Below are 27,860 nucleotides of genomic sequence, written 5' to 3' on the forward strand. Positions count from 1 at the left end.
AAGAAGTGAAATTTGTAGTTTTAAACCTTTCCACAGTGAAAGCTCCAGGACCAGACATTTAAGGAAGAAATAATACCAATTCTGCACAAAGTCTTCTGGAAATTTGAAGAGGATGGGTTATTTCCTAACTCATTCTATGAGGGCAGCATCACCTTGATACCAAAACCATACAAAGACATTACAAGAAAACTACAGACCAATACCTCTCATGCACAGAGATACAAAAAAATTTAACAAAATTTTAGATGAAGTCCCCAATATCTGGAAAGGATAGGCAATGAGGTTTATCCCAGAAATGCAAGATGGGTTTAACATTTGAAAATCAATCAATGTAATTCATCATATTAGCAGACTAAAACCAAAACCATGTGATCATATGATTATCTCTGTAGACACGTAGAAAAGCATTTGACAATATCCTGATATAAAGTCCCATCAAACTAGGGATAGAACTAATCATAGAACTAAATGTGTAACCTGAACCCATAAAACTTCTAGGAGGGAACATTAAAGAAAACCTTTGTGACCTTGAGTTAGGCAAAGATTTCTCATACACATCACCAAAGACATGCTCCATGAAAGGAAAACTGAATGAAGAACATCAAAATCGAAAACTGATCTCCCAAAGACACAATTAAGAGAATGAAGAGGCAAAGCACAGACTAGAGAAAATATTTCAAATCATATATTGATAAAGGACTTGAACCTAGGTTGTATGAAGAACTCTCAAAACCCAATAATAAGGAAACAACCTTTAGAACAATAGGCAAAACATGAAATCACACAATTCGCAAAAGAATAGAGGCAGATGATAAATAAGCGCCTGAATAGATGCTTAACATTATTATTTATTATGGGAATGTAAATTAAAAGCACAGTGAGATACCACCACATAGCCAGTTGAATGTCTGAAATTTGAAAGACTGGCCATACCAAGTTATGGCAAGTATGTGGAACAACTGGAACGCTCATATACTGCCGGTAGAAATGTAAAATGGTGCAACCACAATGGAAAACAGATTGAGAGATTCTTAAAAATGTAAACATACCGATCATATGACCCAGCCATTCTGCTCCTAGGCATTTGCTTAAGAGAAAATGTACCTGGCTTGTACATGAGTGTTTATTACAGCTTTATTTGCCATGACTAAAAACTGGAAACAACCCAAATATCCATCAACAACTGAACAGATAAACAAATTTTGATATGTCCATGCAATTGAAAACTACTCAGCAATAAGAAGGAATGAACTGTCGATACATGCAGCAACATGAACGAATTTTAATCATGCTGAGTGAAAGTAGCTAGATAAAATGGAGTAGGTAGTGCATGATTCCATTTTTACAAAAGTCGTGGTAATACAAACTAATATATAGTGACAGAAAGCAGATCAGTGGTTGCCTGGGGATAGGGAAGGGGGTGTGGCAAGGACAGCAGAATGGTGAGATTACAAAGGAGCACCAGAATTCTTCTGAGGGTTTCATTTGCTTGATTGTGGCAATAGTTTCCCAAGTATATGCATATAATAAAACATCAAAAGGCACACTTTAAATATGTGCAGTATCTTTTATGTCATTTATACTTCAATAAAGCTATTAGAAAATTAGGACAGTGGAGTAAGATTGATACACTGATTTGCCATGATTTTCCTTGTCTTGAAAGCTGTGAAATTTTTGGTGAAAAGTAGATAAATTAGAAACAAAAGTTGAGTTTACTTACAGTTATAAAGTTGTACTGTCTCATCAGTTTATTTCCTCAGTTAATTGTTTACCTATGGCAATGATTATTTTTAAAATATACTTTTATGTTGAAATGAAGAAGTGGTTTTCGAACATGGTCATGCACAAGAATATCTGTGGGGATTTGTTAGACATGCAGATTTCCAGGCTGTTCTGAATCATGGGGGTAGGAAGCTACAAGTTCGGCAAGCTTCCCAGGCAATTTTGGCGTATGTAGCCATAGACCACATTTCAGAATCTTGGTAGAACAATGTTCATGTCAAAATTGTATGAAGTGGGATGGACACTATGGACCACCGGTGCCAGAATGAAATGGAATATTCTTGATATATACACGCATATACACCAACCTCTTAGAAAGGGCAGTTGACTTATTCGAAAGGGGTAGCAAATTTGCATTTTGTTTGTGTTGGTTGATATTCCCGATGCCTGCCCCCAGGTGCTAGAAAGAATTCAGGTGCTATAAGGTTTCCTTTTCTCCTTTTTCTCTTCTGCTTCTTCCCTCTCCTCCTTTTCCTTTCTTCATGATAGTCAATGACCTGCCTTTGGTGTGTGTATAATAATCATGTGCTACATACAAATACTGCTTTCACTAGTCCTTTCAATAGTGAAAGGACAGGGGCAGGAGGAAGAAAGAACCATCTTATACTTTATCGGGTACCTTAAAAAAATGAACACACAGTAAGAGCAACCTTAATTCACCACTTTTAACTTTGAGATCATGGAGAGCAAGAAAGCCTTTTCAATACATGCATTTCTTTGTGCCTTTCTAGGGACTGATTGATGGTCGCTCACTTGGACAATCATAGATGTGTAGCTCACACTTGGACCTCGTACCTTTACGTGACTGAATGTCCCTTATTGTCTTTTTAGTACTCTGCTTATTCTTTTGTTTTCCACAGACATGATGCCATTATTATCTCAGGAACTGAAATGGCCAGACAAATCCAGAAAGAAATACAGAGAGGTGTGGAATCATGGATTTCCCTTGGGAACAGAAGACCTCACCTCAGTATCATTTTAGTGGGCGATAACCCAGCAAGTCATACGTACGTCAGGAAGAAGATCAGAGCCGCCTCTGCTGTAGGTGGGGATGCGTTTTAGTTGTTCTTGTTACTAAATCATGTGTTCTGGTTTTACTTCAAAGTGTGGTCTTATCCGTGATAATTGTCAAATAAGTGCGATTTGAATAACATTTATTATTATTAGAAATTAGTTACCAAAGCTTATGTTCATTTCTTAATCTTTGTCTTCAGCTTTCTTACTGAATTAACTCAACGTGATTTCAGATCCTATGGTGACATGTCAGAGGAACACTGCACATTTAAAGGGCCCATTTTTAGGCACAGCATAGGGAATGTAGGCAACGGTGCTCTAATAGGGTTGTACTGTGACAGGTTGTAGCTACACCTGTGATGAGCACAGCAAACAGAATAGACTTGTCAAATCACCAGGTTGTACCCTGAAAAACTAATGTAATATTGTATGTCAACTGTATTTCAATTTTTTTAAAAAGGCCCATTTTTATTATATTTGCTCGAATCAGATAATAAACCTGGCCAGTTCACTCTGCTGAACTCGGCCTAATAGCAGCGGCAGTGGTATTGGTATCTTCATTCAACCCACTAATAGTAGCTTATCACAAATAAATGCAATGGGATACCGGCCCAAAAAAATGCACGTGAATCATGACAAAACATCTGTGCTATTCGAGAAATCCCTTTGATGTTGGTGATGGTGCTTTGAACATCATTTTTGTAGGAGGGCCTTTCCTTCCAGTGGGACAGGAGCAGAGGAAACCAATTGCACACCCTGTAAGACACCATGAATGAAAAAAACCACATCTTTGTTAGTCCAGTGACTTTCTGTATTTGTTTTTCTTCCAGGGATCTGTAGTGAGATCATTCTAAAACCTAAGGATGTTTCACAGGAAGAACTTTTGGACATAACTGATCAATTGAATATGGACCCAAGAGTCAGTGGTATATTAGTTCAGTTGCCACTGCCAGGTACAAAAGGTTCTTCTATATGTCTGCTTTGGCTTTAGGTTAAAGGGCATCTTTTGACATTGTTTCAAAACACCACAAGTAATTTAGAAAATATGTTCATGAAGGGACTGTTAGACTGGCATGTCATTGTTGACAAATCCCAAATGACTTATTGCTTACAATGACTGAAACTTGTGAAAGAAAAATTTAGGCAAAAATTACATGCAGTCCTCACTTTACACAGTAGTGCAAGACCATAAAAATGAGTGTGTAAGGCGAAACCTGATAAAGGGATCCTAAAAATCAATGGGAAAAATAACAGTTGTAATGTGACCTTTAAAATGTTCTCCTCAAACATTAAAAACTCTTACTGTGGTTCATAAATATATAGGGAAATGAAAAAAAAAAGTAAAACTTATATTTGTTCAGTATACTATAATTTAAAACATTAAAAACAATGAGGGGCGTCTGGGTGGCTCGGTCAATTGGGTGTCTGACTCTTGATTGTGGTTCAGGTCATGATTTCAGGTTTGTGAGATCCAGCCCCACGTCTGACTCCCCGCTGCGCATGGAGCCTGCTTAAGATTTTCTCTTTCCCTCTTACTCTGCCCCTCCCCACTCCCTCTCTAAAACAAACAAACAAACAAAAAAACTTAGAAACATTGAGAATTAAAGTTATTTCTTGCAAAAAACCTTGATCAGAGGAGTTTGAACAGTAACTTGCCTTCTTCTCATCATATAACTTACAATATGGCACAAGCATCTTTTCTGTGCCTTGGTGAATTGAATTATATATTCCTTTCTAAGTTTGGATCAGCTTCCATTTTGTCCTTTGTAATCATTTGCTGAGCAATCTTCTTGTGGTTTGTAGTTTTTTCAAAGTTGTGAAGTATCCCTGAGAGTTTCTTTAACGTGATGCTTTATGCGGGTGCCACTTACTCTGGGATGTTGTCATCCTTTTTGTCACAAGAACCTTCTTCATTTGTGTGAAACAGTTGGCCTTCACTAATCTTCTGCGGCTCACAGCCGCATTGCTCCAAAGCGCACAGCGTCAACATTCCAGGGTCACCTAGTTCTTGGACAAGCCGTTTCCATTCAATCAGAATCCTCCCATAGTGACCTAATCTTGTTTTCTGCGTTCATAGTTCTTACCTTCCCGCAGGCCCGGGCTTCTGCTGTCTTTGCTTTGTTGTCGCCGTTTTCAGACCTTCTGTTCACATCTTAATTTCACTTCCAGAGTCACCGCATTTTCTTTGCTGCCCTGTCACCTTTACAGGTTAATTCCCTTTGTCAGTGATCTACTTTGGTGAAATGTCATGTGAGCTGGTCACTGGGAGACAAGGAGGAAGGATGATTTGCCATTTATGTTTGAGCTGAATTAACGAGTGTGCAGTGACCAATCATCCACAGACTTGTAAAGAAATGACATGTTGCTCACTGATCCTGATGCTCATCTTTAATTACATAGTGATTTGTGGACCAGAGGGCTTGCAGCTCTTACATAATTACTCACAGTGAACTGACACCATAACTGACATTTGAACTGTGTTGTTGGACAGCTGGGGTTATTTAACTAAATGGTGGCTCTGAAATTCATGCCTATTTCAACTAAGTACAGTGAGGACTTCTGGCTGAGTATAGATGACAGTAGTTTTGAGTTCTGTAAATTTTGCAGAAAGCAAAAGCTGAATGGTGCTATTGCATGGGTTCTTTGTATGGTATTAATATGATACTTTATCCAGCAAAATAACTTAATGCCTTAGTATATAACTTTTGCACTGTCTAAATTGTACCAAAAATTCACATTTCTAATTCTCTTAGGCATTTATTAACATCCCAAATCTGTCCCCAGAAATTTGGCAGTGGGCTTAAACCCAGTTGTTTGGCTCATTTTTCTACTGTATTTGCCAAGCAATCTTCTTGTGGTTTGTAGTTTTTTAAATTTCTCCCACCTGTATTTGTACTGAATTTAAATAGTTGTAAAAAATGTCACAAATTTATAAATTTACAAATCTAAAACATTAGATTAAGTTTGTCTTAAAAATTAAGTTCCTATCTGTAGAAATTTTACCCTTTTAGGGCAACCTTTCTCATTTGGCGAATTTATTAGAAAATTGCCACTAGATGGCACTGTTGATCTGTCTGTACTAAAATTGCTTAGTTCTGTGTTCATTTTAGACAGTGAGACGCGTAGAGGCAAAGGGACTGTGGTAATAACAAATACCTGGATGCTCTAAGAAAAGACAAGTATCTATCTTGCTGAAAAGCCAGTAATATACGAAATAATACTGGCTAAAACTTATTACATTAAGGATTTATTATGTCTCGGGCACTTTACATTTATTACTTCATTAAGTCCTCACAATAATCCTTGGGGGTTGGAGCTATTTATGTATATTTTACTAATGAAGGATTTGAGGCACAAAGTGGTTAAGTAACTTCCCTTAAGGTCACTGGAGCTAGTAAGTAATTGAGCTGGGATGTGAATCCAGGAAGACTGGTTCCTCATGCCATTACTTTTAACTATTATGTTACCCCTCACCAGCACATCAGTGTTAGTTAGTGAGTAATGTATCATACTGTGTGGCAAGTATTCCTTTATATGGATGGTTTTATCTAATCCTCAAGGCAGTCTTATGAGTAGGGATTATCTTCTTTATTTTATATATGAGGAGACTCGTCTACATTATTTACCTACTTAATCTACATTATACTGGGACATACGGTTTGTTGATTGATAGAAAAAGTCGGTTATCATAAAACAATGCATATTTACCTTAAATATTGTATTATAACGTAAATCATTTAAATATTCATTCATCAATCTTTTGATGGGGATCCACAGCTCTTTGGAACCTACTGATTAGAATTTTGAATCATCTTCTGGCATTAATAATACCTGTGATTCATTGCCTCTCATTTTCAGTTTGAGATGAAACTATCTCAGTGAAAATTCATATTGATTTTTAAAATATCTCCCAATCTGGGGCACCTGGGTATCTCAGTCAGTTAAGCGTCCAACTCTTGATTTTGACTCAGGTCATGATCTCAGGGTTGTGAGATTGAGCCCTGCTTCAGGCTCTGCACTCAGTGTGGAGTCTGCTTGGGATTCTCTCCCTCTCCATCTTCCCCTCTGCCTGTTTGTGCTCTCTAAATAAATAGATAGATAAATAGATAGAGAGATAGATAGATAAAATATTTTTTAAAAAATCTCCCAGTCTTCATGATTGTCTTGTCCGTATCTAAATCCTTACTAACTCGGGCACCTGAGTGGCTCAGTTGGTTGGGCGACTGCCTTCAGCTCAGGTCATGATCCTGAAGACCCGGGATCAAGTCCCGCATCTGGCTCCCTGCTCAGCGGGGAGTCTGCTTCTCCCTCTGACCCTCTTCCCTCTCGTGCTCTCTGTTTCTCATTCTCTCTCTCTCAAATAAATAAATAAAATCTTTAAAAAAAAATAAATCCTTACTAACTCATTTTAGTTCTCAAGGTCTTTCCAAACATTCATTGTAGTTTTTATAGAAATGGCTTCTTCTTCTCACACTCCATTGTTATTATTATATTTTCTTGTATTTTATTTATTATATAGTTTGTTTATACCATTTTTAATTAAATTACGTATTTACTGTGAAAGAACTAGCAAAAACGTTTAAGAAATACACACAATTATCTCTTGAGTATCATGAAAGTCAACTGGTATGAGCAGGAGTAGTTTTTTTAACTGCTTTCTGGTTTCTTCAGCAAGCCCTGAGCATCAGCTTCCATGTTTTACAGAAGAAATGGAACTCCTTTAGTCATTTTGGTAGGTTGGCATTGTGGAAGTAGGTTGAGATAGCCCCTCGCATCCAGGTCTTAATAAGATGGTTAGGACAAATCAGTGAAACAATGAGCAACTTGACAAATGAGATGATTCTAGTTGATCACACCTCCACTTGTCTATCATTCGGTTAAAAATTTGGATTCCAAATTATGTCATGATTAGAAATGGGAGATTATTTCTCACAGTTAGGGCAATATCTTGAGTAAAAGAAATTCTGACTTAGAATTATAATTCTGATGTTGCCGGACAAGTTTGCATAGGATTAATCAGAGCGTACAGACAGCTTCCATGCATCTCATTTAGATAAAAACCAAGGAAATGAGATAGAATTCTGCCCTATTTGGTGGTAATGAGTCTGTCTCAGCCCAGACCCCCTTTTGTGTTCAGAAGCTGTGCAACTTTGGTCAGGATTGGAAGCATTCAGGATAGAATTGTGTGTCTGCAGTCATGCGGCCTAGCTGTTTTTCCTGAAGCTGATCCACAAACTACAGAGAAATAAAAACAACCACATGTGATGCTTCCCTACTCCTATCCTGACTGTATATCTGTCAGTATCAGTAAGTGGTCATTTTGTCAAGGCCAGAAAGATGTCTGCTATTTGTGTTCTATATATTTTTTCTCCTAATCAGGTATTATTTGCTTTTAGCTTTTATTGAGTTATATCTATTGAAGTGATATTATATTAAAAGTTATATCATTTGTAGAGTATGTATCAGTATGTAATGTGAAAAAAAGGGTGAAATAATGAGCTTTAAAAAGTGAGAGCCATTCTTTTCTAACTAAAACAAAGAAAGAGAAATTTTAATGTCTACAAGCTTAAAGTACCCTGGAAATTTGCTGTAAATATTTGTTATAGTAGGGGATTTGGTACAGGAGAAGTTTGGTTTCAATGGATTTCGATTATATGAACTGTATGAAAGCATTCAGATGTAAGCCTATAAAACAGCAAGCACTAAATGATCTTTTAATGTGGTGTCTTACTATTGCTTTATGACAACTTCTATTACTGGTATCCGTAATTGCAAATATTTACCATTTACTATTGCCAGGCACTGTTCTAATGTGCTTTCTATGTACTAAATCATTTAACACTCACAACAACTCTTGCCAGAAGGTGCTATTTTTTTCAATCTATGGTGTATAGTTAAGGATATTAAATGAGCTGAGAAACTTGTGTAAGTTCTGGGAGGTAGTGAGTAGCAGAGCAATGCTAGGAGAAGCAATGATACTGTCCTTTCAACCATAATCCCCGTCCTACAACAGAGACTGCAAGGCAGGTGCCAAGAGAGATGCTTGCTCATCTCCTCATGTTTTCTTGCTTTCTAAAGTCTACTTTTCATCTATTCTAAAACAAAATTATTAGGTAGAATGGGAAAACTTATTCCATCTTATCTATCTTTTTCTAAAATAGTTTTCCAAATGTTTCCCTTTAATTATCAAGGTTGAAGTCTTTGAATATTAACATCTTCTAATTTATGTAAGGGGATTAAATAGAGAAATTAGACTGAAATATAGGATTAAAGGATGAAATCTGGAGGGATTGAGTAAGAAGAGTTAGAGTTTACTGTGTAGATTTAACAAAGATAAGCTTTTCTAATAATTAGTAGGCATAAAAATGGGGATATTGACCTAAGTAATAAGTATATAGATATATGCATTGCCTAAAACTTAATTCTTCATTTGGAGAAAAAATTTCTTGGCCATAATTGCTTTTCCTAAGAAATTATGCAATTTATGTATACAGAATACTTATTGCTCTATTTTTAATGTTCTTAACAAGAATGGGAAATTTTCATCACCCTGGACTTCTTCATGTTTGTAGAGCCATTTATTCTGTTTATTTCTAACTGATTTCCAAATTTTGACCTGACCTTTGTTACAACATCTTCCCCTCTTTCTTTTTTTTTTTAAGATTTTATTTATTTATTCATGAGAGACAGAGAGAGAGAGAGAGAGAGAGGCAGAGGGAGAAGCAGACTCCCAAGGATCAGGGAGCCTGATGCGGGACTTGATCCCAGGACCCTGGGATCATGACCTGAGCTGAAGGCATACGCTTAACCATCTGAGCCATCCAGGCGCCCTCTTCCCCTCTTTCTCTAGGAAGAAAGCCCAGTTCTGTGTTTGAGGCTTCATAAAATATTCCATGTGGAATATTTTATAGTAATATTTCCTCCACTAGACTAATAGTTCCACCAAAGTAGGGAGAATTGCAGGTAACATTTTATTCTGAAATCCACTCTGTATCATGGTAGACTTTTAGTAAATGTTACTGATGGAATGAATGAACTCTGTAGTTTCCCAGCGACTGCTTTTTTTGTTTGTTTTATTTCAAGTCTCATCCTGCATGTATTCTAAGAGTGGTGTTTAAGTTCTGACACTGAGGATCTTCTATCTCTGTACTCCCTGAAAGCTTCCTACAACTATAGTATTTATTTATTTGCAGTATTTATAGTATTTATAGAAGACATGCCAGGATAATGCACATTTTATTATTTGAATGGGGCTTTAGCCTCTGACCTCTTAACTATATTATTCTTTCTCAAACATGCCAGATCTCACTTCTTTCTACCTTTCAGGTCTTAGCTTCAATGCCATGGCCTCAGAGACCTTCCCAGCCCACACCCTCTGAAATATTTTAATTCTGTTATTCTCGGTTTTAGTGCTTTTTCTGTGGCAGAAGAAGTTCTCCAGTATCCACATGCTCCCTCTCATGTCCCAGCTTCTCAGAGCAACGAGGTTGGGGCCATGTGACTACTCTCCACTGGATTGTAAGGGGAAGTGACTTTTTTTAAGCCATTTCTGGACTGAGAATGACTAAAAGCTATTGTGCTCCATTGCCACTACTCTTTTTGTTGCAGTCATCATGGAAGCAAGGTGTTATGAATGATTTCAAATTATAAGAAGGAGGGAAGTGGGATTCTTGTGGAGCTTTACATGAATAAGTATTAAGTATCCTTTCATAAAGTGACTCACATTTCAGATTAAAACACATATGCACACACACACATGCACACATGCATTTGATGACAGCTATAAACCCACAGATCTAAGAAGCTCAACAAACTCCAAGCCAGTGCAATATGAAGAAAACTATAACAAAAAACATCATAATCAACTTGTTCAAAAACAGTGTGATAGAAAAATATTAAAAGTAGCAAGAGGGGGAATAATCACATTAACTTATAGAGGAACACAAAGAAGGAATAGAACAGATTTCTTGTTAGAAACAATGTAAGCTAGAAGACAAGGGAATAGCTTGATCTTTAAAATATTGAAAGAAAAAAACCGCTGTCAATCGTGAATTCTATACTCAGTGAAACTTTTTTTCTGAGTATATCTTTTTATTTTATTTTATTTTATTATGTTATGTTAATCACCATACATTACATCATTAGTTTTTGATGTACTGTTCCATGATTCATTGTTCACATATAACGCCCAGTGTTCCATTCAGTACATGCCCTCTTTAATACCCATCACCAGGCTAACCCATCTCCCCACCCCCCTCCCTCTACAACCCTTAGGTTGTTTCTCAGAGTCCATAATCTCTCATGTCTTTTAAAACAAAGGCAAGATAAAGTATTTTTTTCAGAAATTTAGGGAGGGGAGAATCCAGACAGAACTGAAAACAATCACCAGCAGACCCATACTGCAAAAAAATGTTAAAGGAAGTCCTTCAGACAGAAGGAAGTGATACCAGATGAAAATATGTATCTATCCAAAGGAATGAAGAGCACTGGAAATGGTAGCTACTCGAGTAAATACATATGGTATTTTTCTTATCATTCAAATCATCTTAGAATAGAATTGATGTTTAACCAAAAACAAAATCCATGTAATGTGTGGTTTGTAACATAAATAAAAGTAAAATGTATAACAATAGCATAAAAGTTGGGAGAGAGGAAATGGTAGGGTATTAATGTTAGATTCTTATACTGTATGGGAAGTGATATATCACTTGAGGGTAGACTGAGATAAATTAAAGGTATATATAATAGAACCACAAGTGACCACTAAAAAAAAAAAAAAAAAAAACACAAAATCAAGAGTTATAGCTGGTAAACCAATTAAGGAGATAAAATGAAATCACTAAAAATACTCAATTATTCTAAAGGAAGGAAGAAAAAGGGGGAAAAGACAACAGTGAAAACACATATAAAAATGATAAGTTTAATTGCATAAAATGTAATGTTGTAAATAACCAAATAAAATGTCAGAGGTTGTCAGATTGGCTAAAAACAAGAGCTAACTGTATGCTACATATGAAAAACACACTTCAAGTATAAAGGCACAGAAAGGTTATTAGCAAGGATGGGAAAGGTATACCATGCTAACACTAATTAAAAGAAAGTTGGAATGGTTATGTTAGTATCAGGCAAAGTGTATTTCAGAGCAATGAATATTATCAGGAATAAAAAAGGTCATTCCATAGTAATAAAGGGATCCATTTATCAAAAAGAAATAACAATCTTAATCACTTATATACCTAAGAAGAAAGCTGCAATAAAAACTAATAGAATTGCAAGAAAAATAGACAAATCCAAAATTATAATCATAGATATCAGTATGTGTCTCTCAATAATTGAGAAAATAGAAAATCAATAAGGATATAGATTTGACTTAATTGACATTTGTAGAACACTATCCCAGCAAACAACAACAGAGTACACATTTTTTTTCAGATTTACACAGAACATTTACCAAGAAATAATGTATTCAAATAACACACTTCTAAATAACCCATGCATTGAATAAAAAAATAAAAGGGAAGTTAGAAATTATTTTTAACTTTTTATGAAGACATAGCATATCGAAATTTATGGTATGCTGCTAAAGCAGTATGTGGGGGAAATAAATAGTACCTATAAATTTAATAATACCTACCTTAGAAAAGAAGAAAGATCCCAAATCAACCTCAGCTTCTGAGAAAAAAAGAGCAAGTTAAAGACAAAGGAAAGACAAGAAAGAAAATAATAAAGATCAAAGCAGAAATTAATAAAATAGAAAACAGAAAAAATGAAGAAAATGAATGAAACAAAAGCTAGATTGATCAAGGAAAAAAAGATACAAATTACCACTATCAGGAATGAGAGAGGTGACATCACTACAGATTCTAAGGCAATTAAAAGTATAAAATGGAATATTTTGAACAACTTTATGCCAAGTAATTTGACAACTTTGATGAAATGAACAACTTTCTTGAAAGACACACACTGCCAAGGTGCATTCAAGAAGTAGGTAACGTGATTAATTCTATTAGAAAGTTGACTTTGTAGTTAAAATTCATTCCACAAAGAAAGCTCCATGTTCAGATGGCTTCACTGGTGAATTCTACCAAATATTTAAGGAAAAAGTAATGCTAAAAAGGAAGGAATACTCCTGAACTCATTACATGAGGCTACCATTACCCTGATATCAAAAACCAGGCAAAGACATTATTAAAAAGAAAAGCCATAGACAGTATCCTTTATGAACATAAATGTAAAAGATATTAACAAAATCTAACAATGTATAAAAGGGATCATTCATCATGACCAAAAGGGTTTTATTCCAGGAATGCAACTTTGCTTTAAAATTAGAAAATCAAACATGTAGTTAATCACATTAACAAAATAAATATGAAAAATCATATGATCATCTCAATAGGTACAGATAAAATATTTGATAAGATCTATCACTGATTTCTGATAAAAGGCTGTCATATAACTAATAATAAAAGGGAACATCCTCAAGCTGATTAAGGGGCATGTATGGAAAACTTACAGCTAACATAGTTGATTATGAAAGACTGAATGTTTTCCTCCTGTAATCAGGAAGAAGTCAAGGATGTCCACTTCTACCATGTCTATTTAACATTGTATTGGAAATTCTAAGCAGCACAATAAGGCAAGAAGAAGAAAAAAAGCAGATAATATGACTGTCTATGTGTAAAATCCAATGGAATCTAGGGAAAAAAAAGACTACTAATACCTAATAAGTGATTTTAACAAGGTTGGAAGATATGAGATTAATATGCTATTTTGTATATTAGCATCAAACATCAGGTATTGAAATGAAAAAAAAATAATATCAAAAAATAAAATCATTAGGCATAAATTTGATAAAAGATGAGAAAAACCTGTACATTGAAAACTGCAGAACATTCCTAAGAGAAATTAAATAAAACCTAAATAAATGGTTTTTATAATATATATTATATATATTGATTTTATGTACATAATATATACACATATGTATATATAATATATACACACATATATAACTTATATACAGTTTTGTATACAATATAATATTGATTTTATAATAATACACTATGTTCATGGATTGGAAGACTAAATATTGTTAAAATGTCAGTTATTTTTACATTGATTTGTAGATTCAAGGCAACCTCAATCAAAATCCCATCATACTTTTTTGTAGCAGTAGACAAACTGATTGTCAAATTCATATGGAAATATAAAATACTTAGAATAGCTGAAACAGCTTTGAAGATGAGTAACATGGTTAGAAGATTAACACTACTCAATTTGAAAATTAATCAAAAATCTCAAAATCAAAAGGTACAAACTTCCAGTTATAAAATAAGTAAGTCATGGGGATATAATGTGCATCCTGTCCTAAAATTAATAATACTATATTGTATATTTGAAAGTTACTAAGACTTTAAAAATTCTCATCGTAACAAAAAAAATGGGACTGTATCGTGATGGATGTTAACTAGATTTGTTGTGATCATTTTGCAATATATGCAAATAGGAAATCATGTTGTACACCTGAAACTAATATAATGTTAGAGGTTAATTATACCTTAATAAAAACAAATTTTATTTTATATATATTTTTTAAGATTTTTTATTTATGTAGTTGAGAGAGAGAGAATGAGAGATAGCACGAGAGGGAAGAGGGTCAGAGGGAGAAGCAGACTCCCTGCTGAGCAGGGAGCCCGAATGTGGGACTCGATCCCGGGACTCCAGGATCATGACCTGAGCTGAAGGCAGTCGCCTAACCAACTGAGCCGCCCAGGCGCCCTAGAAACAAATTTTAAAATAGACGATAAATCTCTAGTAATCAAGGCAGTATAGTATTGAAATCACCAGATCAATAGAAAAAATTAAAAGTCCAAAAATAGATTTATATCCATATCAAGATCTGATTTTTGACAGGGGTGGGAAGACAAATTAGTACAGAAAGAATGTGTTTTTCAACAACTGGTGCTGGAAAATTGGACTACTTATGGATATGAAACAACTTGATAAATTAGACTTTATCAAAATGTAAAACTTGTCTTCTTCAAAAGATACTGTTAAAAGAATGAAAAGATAAGACATAGTCCAAAAGAAAATATTTGCAAAGCATATATCTGACAATGTATGAATATACAGGATATATAAAGAACTCTCAAAAATCACTGTCAAGAAAATAAAACAACCCAATTAAACAAAGCCCAACTTCTAGCCAGAATAATATAAGTTCTTTTGTCTTTACAAGAAAAAGCTGAACAAACTGAAAACCAATCCGTTTCTTGACCTATCAGAGAACTGAGGTTGTAGGGCAAACCACCATCCCAGAATCTGGAGAGAGGCAAATCCAGAGAGTCACAACCAAGATCTACTCACATTGAACAGAAGCTACTGGAGCTATAAACTGATAAACTGACTCTTAAATGGAATTTTGATGAGTTTTTGGAGGCCAAAGGTATGCTGGCATAAGAATGAGAAACTCCTGGGCCCATAGTTTTGGGTGTGGCAACAACAAAAAAAATCACAAGGCATGACAAAAGGCAAATGAAAACAGTTTGAAGGGACAAAACAAGCATCAGAACCAGATTCACGTATGACACAGATTTTGGAATTAGTGGACGGAATTTAAAATAACTGATTCATATATTAAGGGCTCTAATGGAAAAAGTAGATAACATGCAAGAACAGATGGACAATGAAAGCAGAGAGATGGAAACTCTCAGAAAGAATCAAAAAGAAATGCTAGAAATCAAAGCTACTCTAACAGAAATGAAGAATGCTTTGGTGGGCTCAGTTGTAGACTGGACATGCCAAGGATAATATGCTTGAGAATATGCCAGGAGAAACTTCTCAAATTGAAATGCAAAGAAATAAAAAAAGGGGGGGGAACCCTGGAGCATCCAAGAGCTGTAGGATGTTTTCAAACGGTAGAACCCCCATGCAATTGGAATACCAAGAGAAGAGAGAAACATTTGAAGTAATAGCGGCTGAAACTTTGCAAAATTAATGACAGACACCAAACCACAGAGAACACCAAACAGGATAAATACCAAAAATGGTCAAAAGATTTGAACAGACACTTCACCACAGAGGAAATAATTATGAATAGATAAATAATTACGAATAGAAGAAATAATTACGTGAATAGATACTCAACATAAATGGAAACTATAATAGGATACTATTGCACACCCGTTAAAGTGGCTGAAATTAGAAAGACTACTGACCATACCATATATTGTTGAGGATGTGTTGCTGTTGGGAATGCAAAATGATTCCCTTTGAAAATAGTTTGGTCATGTCTTAGAAAGTTATATGTATATCCATTGTATGGTGCAGCCATTTCATGTCTATATATTTACCTAAAAGAAAAGCAAACACATATTAATATGAAGAACACATACTAATATGAAGACTTGTATATGCATGTTCTTATAAGCTTTATTTCCTTATAATTTCTGGAGGCTAGAAGTCTGAAATCAGAGTGCCAGCATGGTCAGATTTGGAGAGAGCTCTCTTCCTGGCCTTCAGACAGCCCCCTTTTTTTCTGTATCCTCACAAGGTGGAGAAAGAGAGCAAACTCTCTGGTATCTCTTTTTATAAGGGCACCAATTCCATCCTGAGGGTTCCATCCTGATGACCTCATCTAAACCTAATTACTTCCCAAAGGCCCCATCTCCAAATACTGTTACATTAGGAATTGAGGCTTCAGCATATACATTTGGGGGGACACAGTTCAGTCCATAGCAAGTGGTTATTGGTGATTGGAGGTTTTATTGCATTTACTTGTATTCCTAATACAAATAAATGCAAATCCATATTAGGTTGGAGCAGGGAAAGGGATGGCTTAGTGGATGTATTGTGCGCTTGAATAGAGATTATTATCAAGGCCATAACTTTTGTTTTGGGTGGTGGATTTGCATCTGCCTAGCTTATTATGAAAAATAATTAATTGTTTAAAATTTGACTGTGCTTGGACCAATATTGAAATTGTGTCACAAGCCATGAATTATGATGTAACCAATTTATTTGAGGTTTACTCAAAGAAAAAGAGGCCATATTTCAAACAGAATATTTTGTTCAAATCCTTTGTGACATCATTTGAGTGTTTACACAGAAACAAAGCCATCCCTGTGATAGCATTTTCCCACTTTAAAAAAAAATTTTCTCTGACAGGTAACATTTTTATCAAAGAATTTTTATTCAAGGCGAACAAAGTGGATGATGATTCTCCTGCATGTGGTTATGTTAACCAAGGGGTGGCAGCACTGAGCAAGCAGTTTTTTTTGTTTGTTTGTTTGTTTTTTAAGGCTAATGGTTTATAGTGGAAGTTGAGTAAATTACTTTGATATGGTTTACATATTAGTAGGATTGGTTGGTCCCTGTAGCCCCGTATGTCTCTCCCTATTTATTCCCAAGTGGAAACCATCCCAAGGTCACCGAGATCTATAGAATTACCTCTTTTTGAGCAATTGCTCCCATAAACAGGTTATATCATGTAACTCAAGATGCCTGACTGACTACTCAAAGTATCTTCAAGATCCAGAATTTCCTGGAACCACAGTGATTACTTCTTTTCCTTTTCACCTTTTTTCTTTTTCCCTTACCATGATGTCCTAATCTATTTTTTGAGTGCATTCTGCATTGATAAAGAATTTACCAAAATCCAAAGGCCCTTCAAAACATCTGACTATTTCTTTGTAGAAAGTCTTTTAAAAGATCTGTTCATATGGTTGCCTTCTGACCCTCTTTATTCATTTACCAGTTCAAACAAGATTTACCAATCTGCATATAACTCTCTTCCAGGCCCGAGGGGAATGAGGTCGTTAGGACACAGTTGAAACTAACTGTCCTTGGAAATTTGCAGTCCCCCAAACACAACATCTCTTCTTTTCCCTGTGTGTTAGAGAAGCTCATTAGGATAGACATGCTTGCTCATCTGAGGGTTCTCCTCTATAGAATACACACTGCTTGGAGTGCAGTATAGTACATTTGACAGAAGTCACTGAGTCTAGTGCCTAGGAAACCAAGGGCTTAATAAACCAGGATATTTTCAATACTCTTTCTGAAGAATAAGGCAACTTTTAGATCTCCATGTACTCTTTAAGTCACTCAAGAGAATTATGAAGGGCAAAAGCAGCAACCTTTGTGTTATGCGTAGGTCCCTACTTCCCATTAATTTGTTTTTTTCACAGCCTTTAAAATAGGTCTGCCTAGGAATGTCCCGTGCAGTTTCTGTGGCTACAGGACAAAATGGCTAAGGAAGGGTGGAGGGCCAGATCCAGCCCTTCCTGGCCTAGACAACACCTCCTACTCCACCTCCAAGCTCTACTAATTCTCAAATTTGGGGGTGGAGTAGCAGAGTGAGATTAGACTCTCTTCCCATTCCTTTTTTGTCCCCTCACTCCTCGATGATGAAACAGCTCTTAAATGATGTTGGGCAAGTAATAAGCACCTGGTAAGTATTTTCTGTCTCAAAACCTTGATGTAGAACCCAAAGGGTGTCATTTAAATATTACTTATTGGCTTGAGAACAGGAGACACAGCTTCCAAAAGTATCTCACTTATTTACTCCTATAAAATAATTAACTCATTAAGAGACTATAGCTGAATAATTTGATTAGGCAGACATTTTTCTCCCATTTTTCTGAAATAACGATTCCATTAGAATGTAGGCTCCAGAGGGTAAAAATTTCATCTGTTTGGTTCACTATGTATCCTAAATCTTTAGAACAATACTGGGCACATGGTAGACACCCAGTAAATATTTGTTGAGTGAATAAATGAGCACATTTTCAAGGGCATGTATTCATGTTCAGAGTGTGGACTTTAACCTATAAGCATAAAGCTTTGCGTTAAATTTCTGACTTTTCAAGTCCTGTTTGAAAAACAGACAAACATGAATCTTTTACTTCAAATTTATATTGGAAGACATAAAAATGCCAGATATATAACAATATAGATGCACAGATACTGACAAATAAAGATTTTAATGAAAGCCACCTTTGGTTTTTCATTTTATTTTTAAAGGATGGATGTCAGAGGTTATATAGAAGAATCAGACATCTTTTCCTTATGGTGGCCTCTTCTAATTATTTCTGGTTGTCCACTGATTTTGTCTAGTTTCTTCATCTATAGGCCAGGGGTAATAGTAGTCATTTTCCAACAAATATTTATTGAGTCCCTCCTGTCCCAGGCACTGTTCTTTGTGCTAGGAATACATCAGGGAAAAAAAGACAAAAATTTCTGTCCTTGTGGAGTAACAGGAGACACAGACAATAAAAAATAAATGTAATAAATAAATGTATAAATAAATAAAATAAATGTATAAATACATTTATATTTATTAGAAGTTGATGTGCTATGAGAAAAAATGTAGAGCATAGTAAAGAGGATCAAGATGTTGGGGGACAGGTTGTATTTTTGTTTCTTGAACATTTTATTATGAAAAATTTCAAACATACAGAAGAGTTAAAAGAATGGTACAGCGAACACCCATATAATCCCAACCAAGGTTCCATAATCATTAGCATGTTGCTGTTTTGCCTTGTCACATATCTATCCATTTATTCATTCATCAGTCCATTTTGTTTTTGAGGCATTTAAAGGTTAGAACATACAATGTATCCCTAAAACTTCAGTGTGCATATCATTAACTACAGATCAATATGTATGTTTTTAGGTGAAATTTATGTTGCATTGAAATGCACATATCTTAAGCCTACTATTACATAAGTTTTGAAAAATATAAACTCTCATGTAACTTAAACCCCTATCAGAATAACGAGTGGGTTTTGTTTGTTTGTTTGTTTGTTTGTTTTAAATCAATTTAGAGAGGTTTTTTTTTCATGTTCCCTCCCAGTCAATCCCTGTCCCTACCTTCATCCTCAGGGAACCATTGGTCTGGTTGGTTTTGGTTTTGTTTTCTGCAGGCATATTGCCCATTTGAATACCTTCCTTTGTAAAATACCTGCTTATATATTTAGCTCATTTTTAAAAACTGAATTATTTGTCTTTTTAAGATTCAGTTTTGAGAGTCCTTTATATATCTAGATACAAGTTCTTTGTCAGATATGTGTTTGCAAATATTTTCTCCCAGTCTTTGGCTTGGTATCCATTTTGTTAATGGTGTCTTTGGATGGGCATAAGATTTTAATGTTTCTGAAGTCTAATTGATCAGTATTTTTCTTTTGTGCTTTATGTTTTATATTCTAAGAAAACTTTGCTTGTATCTAGCACATAAATTAAAGTTTTCACCCAGAAACTATTCAGTTTTAGCTTTATGTTTAGATTTATAATCCATTTGTAATTGAATTTTCTGCATGCTATAAAGTAGAGATTATGGTTCACTTCCCCTCCCCATGGCTATCAAGTTGTTCAAGTACTTTCTGTTGAAAAGATTTTCCTTTCTCGATTGAATTGCTTTGGCATGTTTGTAAAATACCAGATGACTATATAAATGTGACTCTAAAGCTGGGCTCTTTTTTCTGTTCCATTGATGTATTTGTCTGTCCCTACACCAGTACCTCACTATCTTGATCACTGTCGCTGTATAGCAAGTCTTGAAGTCAGGTATTGTGAGTCCTCTAACTTCACTCACTTTCAAGATTGCTTTGGATATTCCTGTGCCTGGTCATATAAATTTTAGAATCAGTCAGCCTCCAGCAAAAAACCTCATAGAATTATGATTGAGATGATATCGAACCTATAGATCAATTGGGAAGAATTGACATCATAACACTATTGAATCTTCCAGTCCATGAACACAGCATACCTTCCATTTATTTAAGTCATCTGTCAGCAGTGTTTTCTAGTTCTCATCATAGAGGTCACCCTCAAACTTTAAAAAATTAATCCTAAGTGTTTTATGATTGGTAAACTATTATAAGATGTATTTTTAACATTTCATTTTCAAGTAGTCGCTGCTTGTGTATGGAAATACAATTGATTTTTTTTAAGATTTTACTTATTGATTTGTCAGAGAGAGAGAGAGAGAGAGACAGGGTACAAGCGGGGGGAGCAACAGAGGGAGAAGTAGGCTCCCTGCTTAGCGAGGAGCCTGATGTGGGGCTCAATCCCAGGACTCTGAGATCATGACCTGAGCTGAAGGCAGATGATTAACCGACTGAGCCACCCAGGTGTCCCAACAATTGATTTTTTGTATTGATTTTGACTTTGTACTCTGTGGTCTTGCAAAATCCACTTTATTAGTTCTTTTGTTGTTTTGTAAATTCTTTAGGATATTCTGTGTAAATAACCATGCCATCTGTGACTAGTGCATTTCAATTCTTCCTTTCTGATCTTAGGCCTCTTTTTTCTTTTCCTTGTATTATTGCATTAGCTAGGATCTCCAGTAAAACACTGGATAGAAATGGTGGGAGTGGATACCCTTGTCTTCTTTTCTTAGGGAAAAAGATTCAGTATCCCATTATTAAGTATAATGTTAGCTGTGAGTTGTTTTGTTTTGTTTTGTTTTTTCAAGATTTATTTGAGAGAGAGAGAGAGAGAGAGCAAGAGAGAGCGAGAGCAGGGGGAGGGACAGAGGCAGAGGGAGAAGCAGGCTTCCTGCTGAGCAGGGAGCCCGACGCAGGACTTGATCCCAGGACTCTGGCATCGTGACCTGAGCCAAAGGCAGATGCCTAACTGACTGAGCTACCCAAACACCCTATAAGTTTTTTTGTAAATGCTTATCATATTGAGGACTTTAAGCTTTGCTTTGCTTTGCCTTTGCTGAACCACAGGTGCAATCTCTGTGTAGTTCTCTGAGCCTTGGATGGGCTTCTTGGAGTTTTTCTCATGTGTGTTTTTCAGGGGTCAGAGAATTGGGCAGAATTTATAGATACACTTTGAATCTCCACTCTGTGGCTTTCTCCTTTTCTGGATATATCCCTTCAATTTTCAGCTGCTGTGGTAACCTCAAACTTTGTGCCTTGATTCCTTAAGCAAGTAGGACTGCAGATGTCTACCCAAGTTCTAGCTGTCCTGTGTCTAGGAAAGCCTCCAAAATGAGAAACTCTTTGAGTGACCTTCCTGTCTTTCAGATGTTCACTGTCCTCCAAATCTGTCAGTGTATAGTGACTCTCCAGTGTTTTTCAGATAGCTTTTTTTAAATAGTAGTTATTTAAAATTTTTTTTTATTGAGGTATAATTGTCATATAACATTGTATTAGTTTCAGGTGTATAACACAGTGCTTCGATATCTGCATATGATCACCACAGTAAGTCTAGTGAACATGTCACCATACATAGTTACAAATTTTTTTTCTTGTGATAAGAACTTTCAAGATCCATTCTCTTAGCAATTTTCAAATATGCAACACAATGTTATTAACTATAATCATCAAGCTGTACATTACATCAGTAATGTACATTACAACTATAGGTCATTGTTTTTTATGTATGTTTTCCAGTGTTTACAGTTATTGTCTGTGAGAAGTTTGTCCAATATAAACTACTTCATGATGATCAGAAATGGAACCTACTTTAAATAATGTGGTCAGAATAGTCCTTACAGATAATGTAGAATTTAAACAAAGATTTGAAAAAAGGGAGGGAACTAGCTGAAATGACTGTTTTAAAGTCCCCAGGCAGACAGAAGAACTATAGCCAATTTGGGAAATGCCTGATATGTTTGAAGGACAGCAAAAAGAGCAGAATAATGCCAATTAGAATAAGATGAGGGAAAAGTAACCAGTGATGAGATCAGACAGATAACTAGAGTTTTGGAGCAGTACAGATCATGTAGGGTCTTGTTTGCCATTGTAAGGAAATAGGAAGCATTGCAGGGTTTTGAAAAGAAGACTTTTGTGATGTAAAATGCATTTCAAAAGTATAACCCTATTGCTATTTTGTAAATAGATTGTATGGGTGCAAATATACGGATGCAAATGTAAAAGCAGGGAATCAAGGAGGAGGCTGTTGTTAGAATTCATAGGCAAGACAATGGCCACTCAAACCAGACTAGTATCAATGGACACGGTGAGACTATTGAAGTACTAGATCTATTAAAAGAGGCAATTCAACAGATTTTCCAATGGAGTGGATGTTGCGTGTAAGTCAGAATGGCTCCATACTTTTTTGGCAAGCAGCTCAGAAGGATGGAATTGCCATCAACTGAGATGGAGAAAGCTATGGGTGAATCGGTTTAATAAGAAAAGATCTGTGCTCTAAAAGGTTCACACTCATGAGTGAGAGAGACAGTTAAATGGCAAATGTTGTCAACTAACTGAACTAATGTGCTAAGTACTTTTTATAGCAGTTTTGTGGAAGAGCAGAGGAGAAAAATAACATTTCAATTTATGATGAAGGAACAGGTAGCAATCAATCAATGTGTTAAGGAATGATTAGGGTGGGAAAGAACAGGGAAGAAGGAATTAGTTATGGAAGAGTCAGCATGCATTTCATGAACAATAGCACAGAAATGCAAAGTTAATGTTAAGGGAATGAGGGAATGGGACACTGCTTGATATACTGGAGAGAAGGCGATGTGATGATGGTGGATGGGAAAGGGAGGGAGCGCTTGGAGAGGAGACTATAGGAAAAAGGTATAACCAGGTTGAGGACAGTATTATTTACTACGCTAATGAGCTTGCACTTTTCCAACAGCCACTGAGGCAGTGGAAGGGGGTACTTTTAAACAGTAACAGAAAAATCTTTGGATGGAAAATAAACCAATAATTTGTTCTTTTTTTTTTCCTGTTCTTTGTCCAAAGGCAATTAAACATTAACTATATGTATATATATATATATATATATGTATATATACACATACACACACACACACACACACATATGCACACACAAACATACATACAATCATACACACAGTGGAGTAGTTGCACAGAGTGGTCTCTCAAGGCATTCCCTGCGCTGTTCTATTGCAATGTTACGGTTATAATTTGAAGGCTTTTTTTTTTTTCTGGCATGATTTAATGACCTCTCAAGATCATAAGTAGAGGGGCAACACAAAGTGAATAATGCCAGTTTTCCCATTCATTTGGGTAGGATATTAACTGGTTATTTATTTGCCAATGTATTCTGTGGGTCAAAAATGTTTTATAACCACTGTGAAAAAATTGATGCTACTGAGTCTCGTGATTATTTCTTCAAGTCATGGCCCCAAGAGTGAAATTTCAGGGGACTTTCAGTAGCAGTCAGTCATACGCACAAAATGTATTTATTTCCCTTACTCATATAAGAAAATATGCAGTGCTTTTCTGCACGGATTTGGGCATGTTTTAACCTAGGAATTGTGTTGTATTTGGAGGCCTAGAAGAAACAGTGCATTCCTTGGCATATGTTAGGATTATCAAATGTCTTGATTAGAAGGGATGGGGGGGCCCCTTCTGATTTTAGCTTTTTAAAAAAATATTTTATTTATTTATTTATTTAGAGAGGGGCGAAGAGGGAGCATGAGAAGAGGGAGGGGCAGAGGAAGAGAGAGAGAGAATCTCAAGCAGCCTCTATGCTGAGCCCAACACAGGGCTTGATCTCATGACCCTGAGATCATGACCTGAGCTGAAATCAAGAGTCAGACAGTCAACTGACTGAGTCACCCAGGCACCCCCAGTTTTAGTTTTTGAATGGTATTTGAGATGATTGATATTTATGACTTCTATATACAGAAGGAGAAACTGACTTTAGGGCAAAAAGATGTAGATTTTAATTCTGGATCTTCCTCTTAGTAGTGGTTTGAGGTTGGCTGCATCTCAAATTCTTTGAGCTTTGTCTTTAAAATGGAAATGATAATACCTTTTCCATTTTAGCCCCTAGTAACTATGAATATCAAAAAGGAAATGGATGTGCTAGTAACATGAACATTGTAAAATTCCCTGTAAATGTAAGTTGTGCTCATTTGCATTATTGCCATTCACTGTACATTACATAATAAAAGGTATATCTTTCGTGGCAAAGGATGCAAGTGAGATTTAATTCACTGCTGAGATAACATAGAATTATATAAAAATGTATATATGTACATATGATACATGAATTGGTTTCCTTGATTCTTATGATCTTAATTTTTTTAAATCTACTCATATAGGTTCTTTTCCTTTTAGACTAAATAACCTCAGTTTTCATGGACTCTCTATGTCACACCTTTGTATGTCCACACATCTATCTTTTAAACACCTATTACTAAAGTGGCTTAATTAAGAGAAAATTGTTTGGAAATGGTGGCCTGATTATGAACTGTGCTGCCATTTAAGAAGTACCTAAGAGGACAGGTCTATAATCACCAGTCTCTAGTGCTAGCCTCCACATTCTCACATGGCTTACAAAGCTTCTTAAGAATTTTAGTTGTGGGGGCGCTTGGGTGGCTCAGTTGTTAAGCGTCTGCCTTTGGCTCAAGTCATGGTCCCAGGGTCCTGGGATCGAGTCCCACATCGGGCTCTCTGCTCAGCGGGAAGCCTGCTTCTCCCTCTCCCACTCCCCCTGCTTGTGTTCCCTCTCTCACTGTGTCTCTCTGTGTCAAATAAATAAAATCTTTAAAAAAAAAGAAGAAGAATTTTAGCTGTGGGGCACCTGAGTTAGGTCAGGCATCTGCCTTCGGCTCAGGTCGGGATCCTGGGATCGAGTTCTGCATCGGGCTTCCTGCTCAGCGGGGAGTCTGCTTCTCCCTCTACCTCACCCTACTTGTGCTCTCTCTCTCTCTCAAATGAATAAAATCTTAAAAAAAAAAAAGAATTTTAGCTGAGATTTGTTACAACTGCAGTGTTATTTTAGTGAATGGAAGAGCACAGACCAGTAGATGGTGACATTCAGTGTAGCTCAGGCTTATCAGTAAGAGGATGGCTCTCCAAACCTGCGTTCTTTCCATCAGTGGCTAGTCCATGCATACATTAGCCAATTTTAAACCTAGAAATGAATTAATTTAAGCCGTAGCTCAATAATGGAGATCTCAAATGCAATTGTTTTTCTTTTCATTTACAAAGCTTTTGATCAACTATAAAAATATCCTTGGCATGAAGCTTCTGCATGAGTGGTCAATGTCTAACAAATGAATTATCAATATCGTCCAGATTAAAAAAGAAACCACTGTTTTTGTCCTCAAATAGTAAATTAAACATGTGATTTTTAAGAAGTTTTACTAGAACCTATACAATCATCTGGTTTCAGAGAAAACAGATGGAGACTTACTCTGCTAGAACATTATAGAATAAGCACAGTTATTGAAAGTGAACAACTGTTGATTGGAGAGACATTCCAAAGACCTAATTTCTATATGAACATAATTCAAATTACTACTTGTATATATGTAAAAGACTTTGGTAGTTTAATGCTGGCAAATTGGATTTAAAGTAAAATGGCTGTAGTATTCCATTTAGAATACAAAAGATCTAAGGTAAAAGGCATAGCTCTTTTTTTTTTTTAAAGATTTTATTTATTTGACAGAGAGAGACACAAGCGAGAGAGGGAACACAAGCAGGGGGAGTAGGGGAGGGAGAAGCAGGCTTCCTGCTGAGCAGGGAGTCCGAAGTGGGGCTCGATCCCAGGACCCTGGGATCATGACCTGAGCCTAAGGCAGATGCTTAACAACTGAACCACCCAGGCGCCCCAAGGCATAGCTCTTTGAAAGCAATTTGGACTTGGGCTTTGATAATGTTTTTAAAAATTATATCTAAATGACATCCATTGTGTGATGAACAAAGAAACTTTTATGTAGCAAATAATACCTTTATTTCAGTATATTAGGCACATGGGCTAATCGTTGGGTTTAGGGGAAGTCTTATTATTTTTACTTATTACCTTTCAAAATGAGATGATGATTGGCATCTCCTATCTCTTTTGATTAGTTTATTACTCTTATTATGTTCTTTTCCTTCCAAATAGAAACCAAAATGATATTTTAGATATCGATGTGCTAGTGCTTCAGAGAAAGGAGTGTGTGTGTGTGTGTGTGTGTGTGTGTGTGATTTGCTTTTTTGTTATGTCATTTGGGAGGAAGTTAGCCACACTAATGATGTTATAATTATTTTAATACCAACAAAGTCCTTTTAATCTATAATGCTGGAAATATTTAATAGAAGCCGAATTGTGGAAATGTCTTATATGGGAAAAACATAGATTTAAACTACTAAGTAGGTAAACTTATTGAGGCAAAGACTTAGGACCTGGCTGTTTCCAGGTCTCATTGGCATTGTTTTATTTCACACATTTTTCCCTTTCACCGGGCCAGCCATTTCCGGCCCTGCAATTGTCTAAACTCTTATGGTGGTTAATTATAGCCATCATCCAAGAGCACTTTGACTATTTTGGTGGAAAGAAAAAGGACAGAGTAATGATTTTACACCTTTCCTGAAGCCGAATCATAATGTAGGTCTGCAGATTTCAAGTAAAGACCTCCAAATAAATGACCATTTTAAAATTAGACCAATTTTATTTACTTTTCAGACCATGTGGACGAGCGAACAGTGTGCAATGGAATTGCTCCTGAAAAAGATGTAGATGGATTTCATATTATCAATATTGGAAGATTGTGCCTTGATCAGCATTCTCTCATACCTGCCACTGCCAGTGCTGTTTGGGAAATCATCAAGAGGACAGGTTGGTAACTTGAGGTCCATGGGACGTGGGTGCTGAGGGCCACACTGAGCATTTGTGCAGTGCCCTGATGGAACCATTTCACTACTGAGTGAAAGAAAATGATAAGCCATAGAACTTCAGTCCATAGAAAGTTGTAAAGTTATAGAAGTCAAAGAATAACCCAAAGTAAAATAAAATGAAAAATGCATGCCAGGTACAGGTAACTGCCGTTGCACCTTGTAGGAGTGAATTTTCCCAAGAGTAGGTTTGTCTCCCTACTTTTAAATTATACACTTAATGTGCATTTTCCAAAAATGAATTGTAGTTTTCCTTACCTTTAAAAACAAAATGCGGTGATCATATTTGAGCCATCTCTAATGACCTAGTTTTTTTACTATAGACATTTACATTTGAATTGTGCTCTAAATACAGTAATACTCTCTTGAACCCTTGAGGTGTATAGAGAAATGTTTATCTCCACGTTAATCAATTCCATACTGCTTTTATGTTTGTGATCATCCTGCCTCCCTGACTGTCCCTTCCATTTC

General features: G+C 35.9%; 1 protein-coding gene across 3 annotated transcripts in view; it reads left to right on the plus strand.

Moving 5' to 3' along the window:
• The window catches only part of MTHFD2L (methylenetetrahydrofolate dehydrogenase (NADP+ dependent) 2 like), a 134,877-nt gene that overhangs the window by 14,514 nt on the left and 92,503 nt on the right, over positions 1-27,860 (plus strand). For all 3 annotated transcript variants that reach the window (XR_003521091.1, XM_027600648.1, XM_027600649.1), the window contains exons 2-4: positions 2,643-2,827; positions 3,627-3,749; positions 27,181-27,333. Coding sequence is in view for 2 of the 3 variants with exons in the window: in XM_027600648.1 (XP_027456449.1) it covers positions 2,643-2,827; positions 3,627-3,749; positions 27,181-27,333 (461 nt within the window). In the remaining variant the exon portion in view is untranslated. The remainder of the gene's footprint in view (positions 1-2,642; positions 2,828-3,626; positions 3,750-27,180; positions 27,334-27,860) is intronic.

The sequence above is a fragment of the Zalophus californianus genome, chromosome 2, assembly GCF_009762305.2.
Source record: "Zalophus californianus isolate mZalCal1 chromosome 2, mZalCal1.pri.v2, whole genome shotgun sequence".
Classification (NCBI taxonomy): Eukaryota; Metazoa; Chordata; class Mammalia; order Carnivora; family Otariidae; genus Zalophus; species Zalophus californianus.